Source organism: Carettochelys insculpta, chromosome 8 (assembly GCF_033958435.1).
Source record: "Carettochelys insculpta isolate YL-2023 chromosome 8, ASM3395843v1, whole genome shotgun sequence".
Classification (NCBI taxonomy): Eukaryota; Metazoa; Chordata; order Testudines; family Carettochelyidae; genus Carettochelys; species Carettochelys insculpta.
Window position 1 is genome coordinate 9,567,209 of NC_134144.1, and position 11,381 is coordinate 9,578,589.

General features: G+C 49.0%; 1 protein-coding gene across 1 annotated transcript; it reads left to right on the plus strand.

Moving 5' to 3' along the window:
• The first annotated feature begins 8,632 nt into the window (after positions 1-8,632).
• Positions 8,633-10,918, plus strand: LOC142016711 (gamma-crystallin B-like). The gene is made up of 3 exons (XM_075000871.1): positions 8,633-8,668; positions 9,450-9,689; positions 10,643-10,918. The coding sequence occupies exons 1-3, from the start codon at positions 8,633-8,635 to the stop codon at positions 10,916-10,918; spliced, it is 552 nt and encodes a 183-aa protein (XP_074856972.1).
• The last annotated feature ends 463 nt before the right edge of the window (positions 10,919-11,381 follow it).

Genomic DNA, 11,381 nt, shown 5'->3' on the forward strand with positions numbered 1-11,381 from the left:
ATTAAGACGCCTTTTGCTTGGAAGTGTCTCAATGAATAAAATGCTTTAGCAACCACTGTGCTCTCTGTGTGCTCTTGTAAGTGTACTGAGGGGAGCACCGAGGTGTGTCCTTGTGTTCCTGGGCCACCCAATCTTCTTCTGATCCGAAGGCTGCTCCTCATCTTCCCCTGCCCTTCCCCAGCTCTGCACGGCTACTTCCAGCACAAAGCACCCAGCGCCAAACTCAGGCCTAGGCAGCCACACAAGGGAATGCAGAGGGATAAGGTTCCCTGCCAACCCCGCCGTGGCTGGGCAGACCTTCCCCAGAATGCAGCGCAGGGCGCATAGCCGGAGCTGAGCCAGAGAGTGGAACGTGCAGGGCCTGGCCCACAGAGAGGCGGCTGTGAGGACTGTAACCACAGAGCTGTTGTCTAGATCATAATCCTCCAGCCCACCCATGGCCACGGATTTGGAGCTCGGTCTAGCATAGCACTGGGCTGAGCTCCAGCCCCCGCCCCTTCACCAGCGGGCACTGGAGCATAAGCAGGCAGCAGCATCTAGAACCCCCTCAGCCACCGGGTGTGGAGCAGGCAGAGCTGGGTGCCCAGCTGATGGCAGGAATCAGCCACAACCTCCTCACCTGGAAGAGGCCGTGCCAGCCACAGCTCTCCCCTCCAGTCAGGGACGAGCCCTGGGGCTGAGTTACCTGAGCACCCACCGAAGCCAGGGCAGGTTAACTGGCCATAGGCTCTCCAGGTCTGGGTCAAGTCCCAAGCACCTGGAATCACTGGTTTACGCTGGCCTGGCCTGTGTGTAACAAAAGCTGAGGCTTCTATCCTGGGGGCTGTAAAGCAGAGCTTGGAAATATGGTACCCGCATGGAACCAACGCAGAGGTGTCTGCCCAAGTCTGCAGCCAGCCTGAAACACCAGCTCCGAAAGGGCTGAACCGCCCCCGCTCCTCATTGTGAGCTTAACTGCAGGCACCACCTATACTGGCCCAGCAAAGGACTATGGGAGCTAGGAAGAGAAAACACTGCAGGCTCTGCTCACCCTTCCAGGCTCAAAGGCAAGCCCTGGGCGTTACCCCTACTCCTGTTCCTTCATATCAGGGTGGTAGGGACAAAGGACCACTGTTCTCCCTGATGGCTGAGGGCCTTTGCTCTTACCCCTGAAGCAGGTGAGCTCCCCATTCTTGTGTCTTCTGGTAGGGAGCCATGGAAAGAGCTCCCCCACCTCAGCAGCAGCAGCTGAGGCACCATCAATCCAAAAAGGACTGTTTTGTCCAGTCTGATGGGCTCTGATTCTTGGGCCTGTTCATGTACAGTGGTCACTGTTTTAAAAAGACTCATTTTTATGTACGGTTACTAAGCTGTACGACGGCGGAAGATTCGATACAGAGGAAAAGAACAAAGGCGACGAGACATTCCCTATGCCAATGGCATTAGCTACTGTGTTGTTACATTATATTGCCATAAATAACAGCAATTAAAGTTTCTGAAAACTGGCCAAAGCTTTGCAGTACAGCTGAAGAAGGAATTCAGATATATATGCAAAACTAACAACAAGTCTTATCAGTCTGATCTCACTGCTGTTTTAGACTCAGATGAGGCATTCAGGGGAGCTGTGTTAATGCTAGCCCAGTCAGGGGCTGAGAGAATAAAAAATTCCCTACCAAGAAAGGGAGATCAAATTCAGGGACTATGTGGCAAATGTTAAATAATCTTGTCACAGAATTTAATAAAGTGGACATGGTTCAAATTCAGGCGCACACACAAAAGGTCACTAAACAAAAGTAGATAGCTGAGTTATCCAACATAAAATGCAGCAGCTACAGTGACCACCCTGGCCGTGGAAGACCACTTTGAAAGCTATCCGACCAGGTGGCTGTTTCCACAGGTGGGCAGCAGTAACCCAAATAAACTAAGGCAGAGCAGCTACAAAGCGTTCAAAACCAAGATATGGAGTTAGGGTCCTTTTGGGAGCAAGCCGGCAATCAAAACGTGCAGCAGGAGCTCCCTTGCTGAAATTAAGGAAAGGGTCCATATGGGTGGCATCACAAAATATGCAGAAAGATCTGCTCTGATGGTTGGGTGGGTCCTCTGGGGGTGGGAACTCCAAAGAGGCTGAGGCCAAAGACAGACTGGTGAAAACACAGTGGTGGGATGAAGGAACACTTTAAAGCTTGTCTCAGCTGTGCCAGACAATGCAGCTCACACAGAACTTTAAAAAGGTTTTCTGCAGAGGTGGGAAAAGTACCCCAAGATTGCTTGAGTAGAAGTGCAGCTGCTGAGGGAGGCAGGTGGACACAAGGGAATGTACTTCAGCACGAGTCATCAGTGTCCCCCTGGAAAAGTACTTGAGTAAAAGTACACTCATGCATGTACATCACCTCTTGATTGTACTCAAATATCCAGAAGTGAAAGCAGCTGCGCTTTCCTTCATGAACAACAAGAAGTCTTGCGGCACCTTATAGATTAACGCATATTTTGGAGCACAAGCTTTCGTGGGCAAAGACCCGCTTCATCAGACGCATGAGTGGGAGGGTGGTTTCAGAGGGGTATTTAAAGAATGGGGTCCCAGTAAGACAGAGGGCCAGAGCTGACAAGGTCTATTCAGCAAGGTGGAAATGGTCCAGTATCAACAGCACTTACCAAAAGAGGAAAAAACAAGTCAGATCAGACAGGGGAATGTGAGCCTTTGTCAGAGCCTAAATGGGGAGACATTGGCACCCAGAGCAGAGAAACTGCCTTCACGTAACTTTTAGGGTACTTTTTCCACCTCTGGTCTTCTGTGACAAGTTCCAGGAGGTCCTCAGAAACAAGTTCAGATCTGACAATATCAGGGAGCTTCCCTGACCACTCAGGGATAACAGGTATGTGCTTGGTGCTATCAATGTTTTCTCACACTACCTATGGGACTGCCCTAATGACAGCAAAACAGCTGGTGGGAAATGTGTTCCACAGGGGCACTCAGGTTGTTGACTCAGACAAAGGGACAGGGCCGGTAGGGTCCGCTGTCTGAGAAGAGTGCTCCTGGCTGGTTTTCTCCCATTCTCAGTCAGCCAGCAACAGCAGAACAGGTGGTAAAAATAAATGGGACCCTCAGCAACACCGAGGTTTTTGGAAAAGAGCTGCTGCAAGAGACAGCCACTGCGATGAAGCGTGGCACTGAAATGGATATGCACCAGAATGACGGATGGAAATCCACAGCCTTTTCCCTCAAAGTGGCCTGATTAATGAGAAGGTGAAAGGATCTAATTAGCCCGATTCCAACCCATTGGCTATCGCGGTCCTGTCAGAAGCCTGGTACAGGACTGGCAGATGCCGATCTTGCAGCTGCAGAGGAGTGTGGTAATATGAAAGAAAAATGAAGTATAAAAAAAACAAAAAAACAAAACAAGGCACGTTTCAATGCCAAATGAGACCTGACTGAGCATCAAATGTGATCTAAAGTCATCATGCAGGATCAGGTTCTTTCCTTCCTTTCTCCAAGGCAAAGTGACGTGGACCATGCTTACCTTCGGGTTGTCCTGACCCCTCTATATAGTTTGTGGTTCTAGGAAGTAAAAGGCAGAGCTGGGCTCACAAAAGTCAGCTCAACGCTCATAAACCTAAATAAAAAATTAAAAAGCACAAAGCGGTTTCTTCTTGTTGTCTTGTTAATTTGCAGCTGGGAAGGGGTGGAGGGATGTAACATCACGGCTACGTCTACACGTGAAGCCTACATTGAAGTAGCCTATTTTGATGTGGCAACATCGAAATAGGCTATTTCGATGAATAACATCTACACGTCCTCCAGGGCTGGCAACGTCGATGTTCAACATCGACGTTGCACAGCACCACATCGAAATAGGCGCAGCGAGGGAACGTCTACACGCCACGGTAGCACACATCGAAATAAGGGTGCCAGGCACAGCTGCAGACAGGGTCACAGGGCGGACTCAACAGCCAGCCGCTCCCTTAAAGGGCCCCTCCCAGACACACTTGCACTAAACAGCACAAGATACACAGAGCTGACAACGAGTTGCAGACCCTGTGCATGCAGCATGAATCCCCCGCTGCAGCAGCAGCAGCCAGAAGCCCTGGGCTAAGGGCTGCTGCACACGGTGACCATAGAGCCCCACACGGGCTGGAGAGGCAGCGTCTCTCAACCGCCCAGCTGATGGCTGCCATGGAGGACCCCACAATTTCGACGTTGCGGGACGCGGATCGTCTACACGGTCCCTACTTCGACGTTGAACGTCGAAGTAGGGCGCTATTCCGATCCCCTCATGAGGTTAGTGACTTCGACCTCTCGCCGCCTAACGTCGAAGTTAACTTCGAAATAGCGCCCGACGCGTGTAGCCGTGACGGGCGCTATTTCGAAGTTAGTGCCGCTACTTCGAAGTAGCGTGCACGTGTAGACACAGCTCAGATGTCCTGATGTGAAGGGCATGAAGATGCTCCATAGGTTCAGAAAAAGTTGGTAATCCTGCCCCCCCCATCATTCCAAAGCATGCCAGACTCCAACTGTGTAATAAAAAGAAGGGAAAATTGTTCTCAGGCTACCCTCAGGAGCAATCAGCCCCTATCAGTATAAAAAAATGTCTTGTTCCACCACTAAAGCAGTGGCTGTTAAATGTGAAGAACAATAAAGGGTAGATGTGGAGAACAAGGGACAGGGCTGTATTATTTAAAATTTACGATTTCATAATTCCTCAAAATAATACTAAAAAACACCCCCTGGAGTGTAGGATGTTGTGGTATATAAATAAGTCTAGAGATCTTCTCAAGCAAAACAACTGAATTTCACTAGGTCTAAAATATTCAGCAGGCACATTCGTAAATAAATCCTAGCTGTTTTAGTAGCAAACAAATGATAGGCAAGATCCGTGACCCTAGCTTGAAGTGAGTTCATCTAACAGAGACTCCCTTGAAAGTGATGACCTTCCTTTATGTCCCATGACCACTCTGCCGACAGACAATAATCTTGCTATATAATTTAGAAATGTGTGTCTGTCTGTCCGTTCGTCTGTGGCCCTGTCCCTTGTTCTCCACATCCGTCCGTCTGTGGCTACATTAGCCCCTTCCTTTCGGAAAGGGCATAGTAATGAGCCAGTTGCGAAGATGCTAATGAGGCGCTGCCATGAATATGCAGCGACTCATTACCATAATGGTGTCTGCATGCGATTTGAAAGCACCGCTTTTGAACTGTGCACCACCTGTGTAGACAGGGGCCTTTCAAAAGGGCCCTCTGGACTTCAAAAGCCCCTTCTTCCCATTTAGTTTTAGGAAGAAGGGGCTATACCAGCTGCCTGCTACCTGTCCAGCCCCATATAAAACCAGTTTAGTAATAATATCAGGGCACACATTTGGTTCTGGCTGGATCCAGTGGGAGGCATATTTAAAGGATTCAAAACCCATAGATTCCAAAGAAAGACCGTGGTTACTCTATTGGGTGGCAATGGAATTGGCTCTGCCTGCCAAATTCTTCAGGTATTGAGACTTAAAATGCACCTGGCAACTCACATGCATTTAGCGGAGCCATTCAAGAGAAGGAAAAAATAGTACTTTATCTCCAGAGCAAAAGGCATGAAGCATCAGCAATTCCTGTATAGTCTAATGAATTAATAAGCTCTGTTAACAACATAATTAATTCATCAAACAACAAACCCTCCTAGGTAATTGTGTACAGCATTTAAGAAACTGAGCTTACTACTCATTTAATAGAAATAATGACGCAGGGTGAAAGGTGGAGGTTATTTAACAGCACACTGATCGGGGCCACACTCGCAGAAAAGCGCATTTGTAAGACTGGGGAAGAAAATTTGCCACTTACGTGGCTAGAAGGCCCTGGATCTTGGGTACCACGTGAAATTAGTCATTCAGCCCTGCCCATTCTAACTGCAATTCCTAGCTGGACAAGGAATCCAAAAGCACTATTTGTTTCATAGTATGTTTGTATGGGTGCAATAGAGAATGGGACCCTGGAGCCAGCATGCATTATCCCTGAGTGAAAACAGCAGCACAAGGAGAAGAGGAATTAAGCAGCCTGCAGTGAACATATCAAGCGCAGTTGTTTCTGGGAGCATTCAGCATGAGCGAAGCTCACTACAGGAGGTTAGGCCAGACTGTTTGTCACAGAGAATGAAGTGGGGGGTATTGCTCAGGGTCTCAGCATGTGCTCTGGGGTATCACAGCTCTTTGGTAAGGACACCACCAGGCCAGGGGAGCCTGGAAGGCTTTTGCCTGAACCTTTCTTTGACTCAGCTTGGGACCCTGGCCCAATAGCCAAGGGAAGTGGTCAAGAGAGCACTTTGATATGCTGTTCTCATCACCTTGGGTTACAGGCCCCCACTTGTAATGCCCAGAGGTGGCACCAAACCTGCAACCTCTGGAGCTTAGTGCAGGAGCCTCTGTGGCTTGAACAACCAGCTAGCTGTCAGCTAAGGCTGTTGAGGAGACTCATTCTTTCCCTCTGTGAGTAGCCTAGGTTCCGCTGCATGGGACAGTGAACCGCACCCAGGAGGTGTGCAGGATGCATTATGGCTACAGAAACAATGCTCTGAAACAGACAAATAAATATAAGGAGATGTGCATCTCATAGAGCTGGAAGGGACCTTGGGAGGTCATCAAGTCCAGTTCCTTTGCCTTCTTGGCAGAATCAAACACCACCCCCTTTTTTACCCCGTTTGCCCTAGATCCCTAAATGGCCACCTCAAGGACTGAGCTCACAACCCTGGGTTTAGTTGGCCAATGCGCAAACCACCCAGCTGTCACAATTTCTAGCAGTGTTACAAAATAAAGGGAGTGCCCAAAGGATTCAGAAGTAAAGGTCTCCTCAGGGATATGATCTTGCCCAAACTTATTTCCAGTGTTTTTTTCAAATGATCTATTTCCAGCTATCTCAAGGTGATTAACGTCTGATGATAACATCCACTTAGCCTCAAAAGACAGAAACTTAAAAAGTTGATGACAACCAGAACAAGATATAGCAGCCATCAGTGGTGACTGCAAGAAGCCCAACATGTCAAAAACTTTGTTGTCATGCTTTCCTCTTCAATAAACTAATGCTTCACAAGAACTCAGCATCTTGAACAGAGAATGCCTGGCCCATGACCCAAAGCCACTATATCTATAAGTAATTCTATGAAAAAGTAGCTGAGGAAATTAGCAGCAGAAATGGTCTCTTAGGGTGTATCTACACTAGGAACTAACTTTGAAGTTACATTCGAAGTTAGGCACTTACATCGACGTAGCCAGCAGAGAGTCTACACACATTTTTTTTTCCCCTACTTCAAAGTTAATTTTGAAGTAGGAAGCCCAACTTTGAAGTCCTTACTCCATTCCCAGGAACTGAGTAGTGCCCTACTTCTAAGTTTAACTTCAAAGCAGGATGTGAGCAGATGCTCTGCTTCAAAGTTGCTTACTTCGAAGTTGTACTTCGAAGTAAGCAACTTCGAAGCTATTTTCGTTGTAAAGACACAGGCTTAGATTAACTTGCAGGCTTCAGTTGAGAAGCATACACCCAAACGACACACAGCTTGCAGTAAGGCACTGCTATTCACTTGGAGAACACAGTTCTCCTAACCCTCCACAGAAAAATCTCACCGATGTGCAATTGAACCAGCTGATGAGAAGAACAAGGACTCCAACACCAAGAAGTACCAAATGTCTGTCAGTCCTCTCTAACATCCTGTCCCCCAACAACAGGGAACACTGTAACATTTCAGATGAGGACCTCCTTGACACTGTCCAATCACAACTGTAGGGTTATCGTACCTGAACTTTCCAAAAAGAGGACACCCCTGCGAGGGCGTGTATCTACATCAGTATCTGCCAACTCACGCTGCCGCTAACTACAACTGAAGATCCATCTGGATTTGATTATTGACCAGATCCTTGGAGGACATTATCACACTGTGATGAGAAAAATGGGAATGAGCTTTTCCCCTCTAAATTTTTTCTTACTCATCAGTCAGCCTGATGGGAGACAGCCGGCTTCGCCCTGCTATGCCATCTGGGAACAAGCTCAACCATCTCAGATGTGCAGTGGAGAGACATACAAGAAAAACCCACACCTGGTGACTCAGAACAGCCTAGTGTAGCTGTGGGTGGGGGTGGGTGCTACACCTATTGAACATCTGGTCATCTCATGCCAGTCTCAGCAGGACATTCCAGACTCCACACTGCTGACCCCAGTGCTACTGAATGGCTCAAACACATGTGATTGAATTGTTTTCTTTGACATACACATTTCTGTTTTTCCCCCTACTTTCTAGTTTGTCATTTGAACTCTCACCCATATATTGTGCAGCTTGTCCAGTCACTAATAATAATGCAACTGCAGAGACACTATAGAAAAGGATTGTGATGGCACTGACATCTCGTCCCCTCTGTCACTCTGCCAGAAGTTTCTCTCTTTTCCTGCACTATGCTGTCTTCAATGGGAAAATGGCTGTGCTGACAGATCCATAGTCTGGAACTGCTCATTGGTAACAACAGGAATAAAACCTGTTCCCCACTACACAAAAATTATGACATTAGTACAAAAGAGTGAATGAGATGCAGAGTCATGTGTTGGCTCCATGGACAGAGAAAAGACTTTTGTTAACGTGTGTGCACTTAGCGCTGCCTGTGAGGTATAAAAAGGCAGTGGCCCTGCTGCAGTACTATGGCTTGCAGCCTGAATCCAGCTACGATGGGAAAGGTAAGAGAAACCTGCCTGGATCACATTGCTTGATTGCTAGGTCAGTGTGAAGCCAAGAACCTGATTCTCTCATTTATATCAGTCTCTTGCTGTCCAAAAAGTTATCCCTGGCCTATAGCGGAAGGAGAGGAGAACCAGGAATGCAGAAATATAATCTCTGTATAGTAAACACCTGGAGTCCAATTGAGTTCCCAGTTACGCTCATGTAAATGAGGATCAATGCTGCTGAACTCCATGGGGAATATCATTTATTCTGTTATTTAGTCTCATTTAGAATATTATTTAGTTTGCAGAAGACTGAGCAGCGATTTGATAGCAGCTGAAGGCGGGGGGCTCTAAAGAAGATGGAGGGAGGCTGTTCTCAGTAGTGATGGATGGCAGAACAAGGAGCAATGGTTTGATGTTACAGAGGGAGAGATGTAGGCTGGATATCAGTAAAAACTATTTCACTAGGAAGTTGGTGAAGCACTGAAGTGCAGTACCTAGAGAGCTGGTGGAATGTCCATCGCTAGAGGTTTTAAGTCCAGGCTTGACAAAGTCCTGGCTAGGATGACCTGGTTGGGGTTGATCCTGATTTAGGACTTAGATGATTTCCTAAGGTCCCTTCCAGCCCTAGGATTCTATGATTCTATTCTATGATTCGACGATCACCACTGCAGTAACCTGTAATGCCCAGGCGCTGCAGGCTTAGTGTGCTGGACAGAGAGAAATTAGAAGGCCGGAATGCAGCCCTTCAGTGCAGGATGTTACAGAAACCTCTGCCATTTGTGTCGTGCGCTAGATCATCCTTTACGAGGACAGGAACTTCCAGGGCCGCTCTGTGGAATGCAGCAGCGACCGTCCGGATTTCCAGAGTCAGCTCAGCCGCTGTAGCTCCGCGCGAGTGGAAAGCGGCTGCTTCATGCTGTACGAACGGCCCAACTACCAGGGGCAGCAGTTCTTTGTGAGAAGGGGAGATTATCCCGACTTCCACTCTGAGGGGTTCTGCACCACCATTCGGTCCTGCCGGCTCATCCCATTGGTGAGTTTGCTTTTGCTTCTCCTTTTTAAAAGTGGCGACGTTGCCCAAGCCGTAAGGCACTTGCTTGATTGTTTTCAGCAGACGCCTAATGCTGTAAACGAGAACTGCTTTCTCCCTCCGAGAGGGCACCTCTCCAAGCTGGCTGGGGGATAGGGCAGGGACAGGATGGGAAATGCCTCTTTGGGGCCTACTTAGTATGTGGTGATTTAGAGATACGCTGGGCCCACTGCCCTCAGACTCTTGTAAACTAAAGTGTAACTCACTGATCCCCACAAACTCACATAATCATGAGGTGAGAATCAGGCCCAGTATTTCTGATTACTCTTTAGGACAGAGGTAGGCAAATACCCATGCGTGGGCCAGATGCAGTCTGCCAACATCTGGCTGGCTCCCACCTGATGGCCCCCCCGCTACATATTTACCTGCACCGCCGCAGGTTTCGGGTGATTGCACCTCTCGTTGGCCATGGACCGCTGCTCGCGGCTAATGGAAGTGGCAGGAATTGATGTCCACATCCACACTGCTTCCTGCTGCTCCCATTTGCTGTGGATGGCAATCTGTGGTCCAGCGAGAATGGAGGCCCAGATAAATGCAAACCCTGGGGCCTGCCACTGTTTGTCACCCACCCCTGCTTTAGAACAAAACAGCTTTTCCATTTCCTGCATTCTGTGGCTTTAGAAGCCCCACACTGCCCCCAGCAGAACCTACCGTCACTTCTGGGAACGCTGTGCTGGCTGAGGATAAGAGTGACGCCTGGGCTAAGTCTGTGTTAAATGGGTGGATGCGCTGCCTTTGCACCACACCAGACTTCCCCTCTCCTGCTGCCCAGAGGCAGCTTTGAACACTCTTTGCACCACTGGAGCAGTGCCCAGGGCTGACTCCTGGCCCAGGGTGCAGGCAGGCAGCCAGCCTGCTGTAGTCACTGTATTACCCTGTCTCATTTTCTGTCACAGCACAGGGGCACCTTCCGGATAAGGATCTATGAGCAGGAGGATCACAGAGGCAACATGGCAGAGTTCACCGACGACTGTCCCCAAATCATGGACCAGCTACGCTCCCAGGAGGTGCGATCTTGTTCTGTGATGGAGGGTTACTGGATCCTTTACGAAATGCCCCATTACCGGGGCCGCCAATACCTGCTGAGGCCCGGGGAGTACAGGCGATACAGCGAGTGGGGCTCTATGAGCGGCAGATTCGGCTCTCTGAGACGTGCCACTGAATATTGCTGAATTAAGACACCTTTTGCTTGGAAGGGTCTCAATGAATAAAATGCTTTAGCAACCACTGTGCTCTCTGTGTGCTCTTGTAAGTGTACTGAGGGGAGCACCGAGGTGTGTCCTTGTGTTCCTGGGCCACCGTATCTTCTTCTGATCCGAAGGCTGCCCCTCACCTTCCCCTGCCCTTCCCCAGCTCTGCATGGCTACTTCCAGCACAAAGCACCCAGCGCCAAACTCAGGCCTAGGCAGCCACACAAGGGAGTGCAGAGGGATAAAGTTCCCTGCCAACCCCGCTGTGGCTGGGCAGACCTTACCCAGAATGCAGCGCAGGGCACATAGCTGGAGCTGAGCCAGAGAGTGGAACGTGCAGGGCCTGGCCCACAGAGAGGCGGCTGTGAGGACTGTAACCACAGAGCTGTTGTCTAGATCATAATCCTCCAGCCCATCCATGGCCACGGATTTGGAGCTCGGTCTA

What these genes read in the sequence shown, in the direction of transcription:
- LOC142016711 (XM_075000871.1), top strand. Translation starts at nt 8,633, where the DNA reads ATGGCTTGCAGCCTGAATCCAGCTACGATGGGAAAG. An exon ending in ATCCAGCTACGATGGGAAAG is followed by an intron (nt 8,669 to 9,449) that starts GTAAGAGAAACC and finishes GTCGTGCGCTAG; the next exon opens with ATCATCCTTTACGAGGACAG. An exon ending in CCTGCCGGCTCATCCCATTG is followed by an intron (nt 9,690 to 10,642) that starts GTGAGTTTGCTT and finishes TTTCTGTCACAG; the next exon opens with CACAGGGGCACCTTCCGGAT.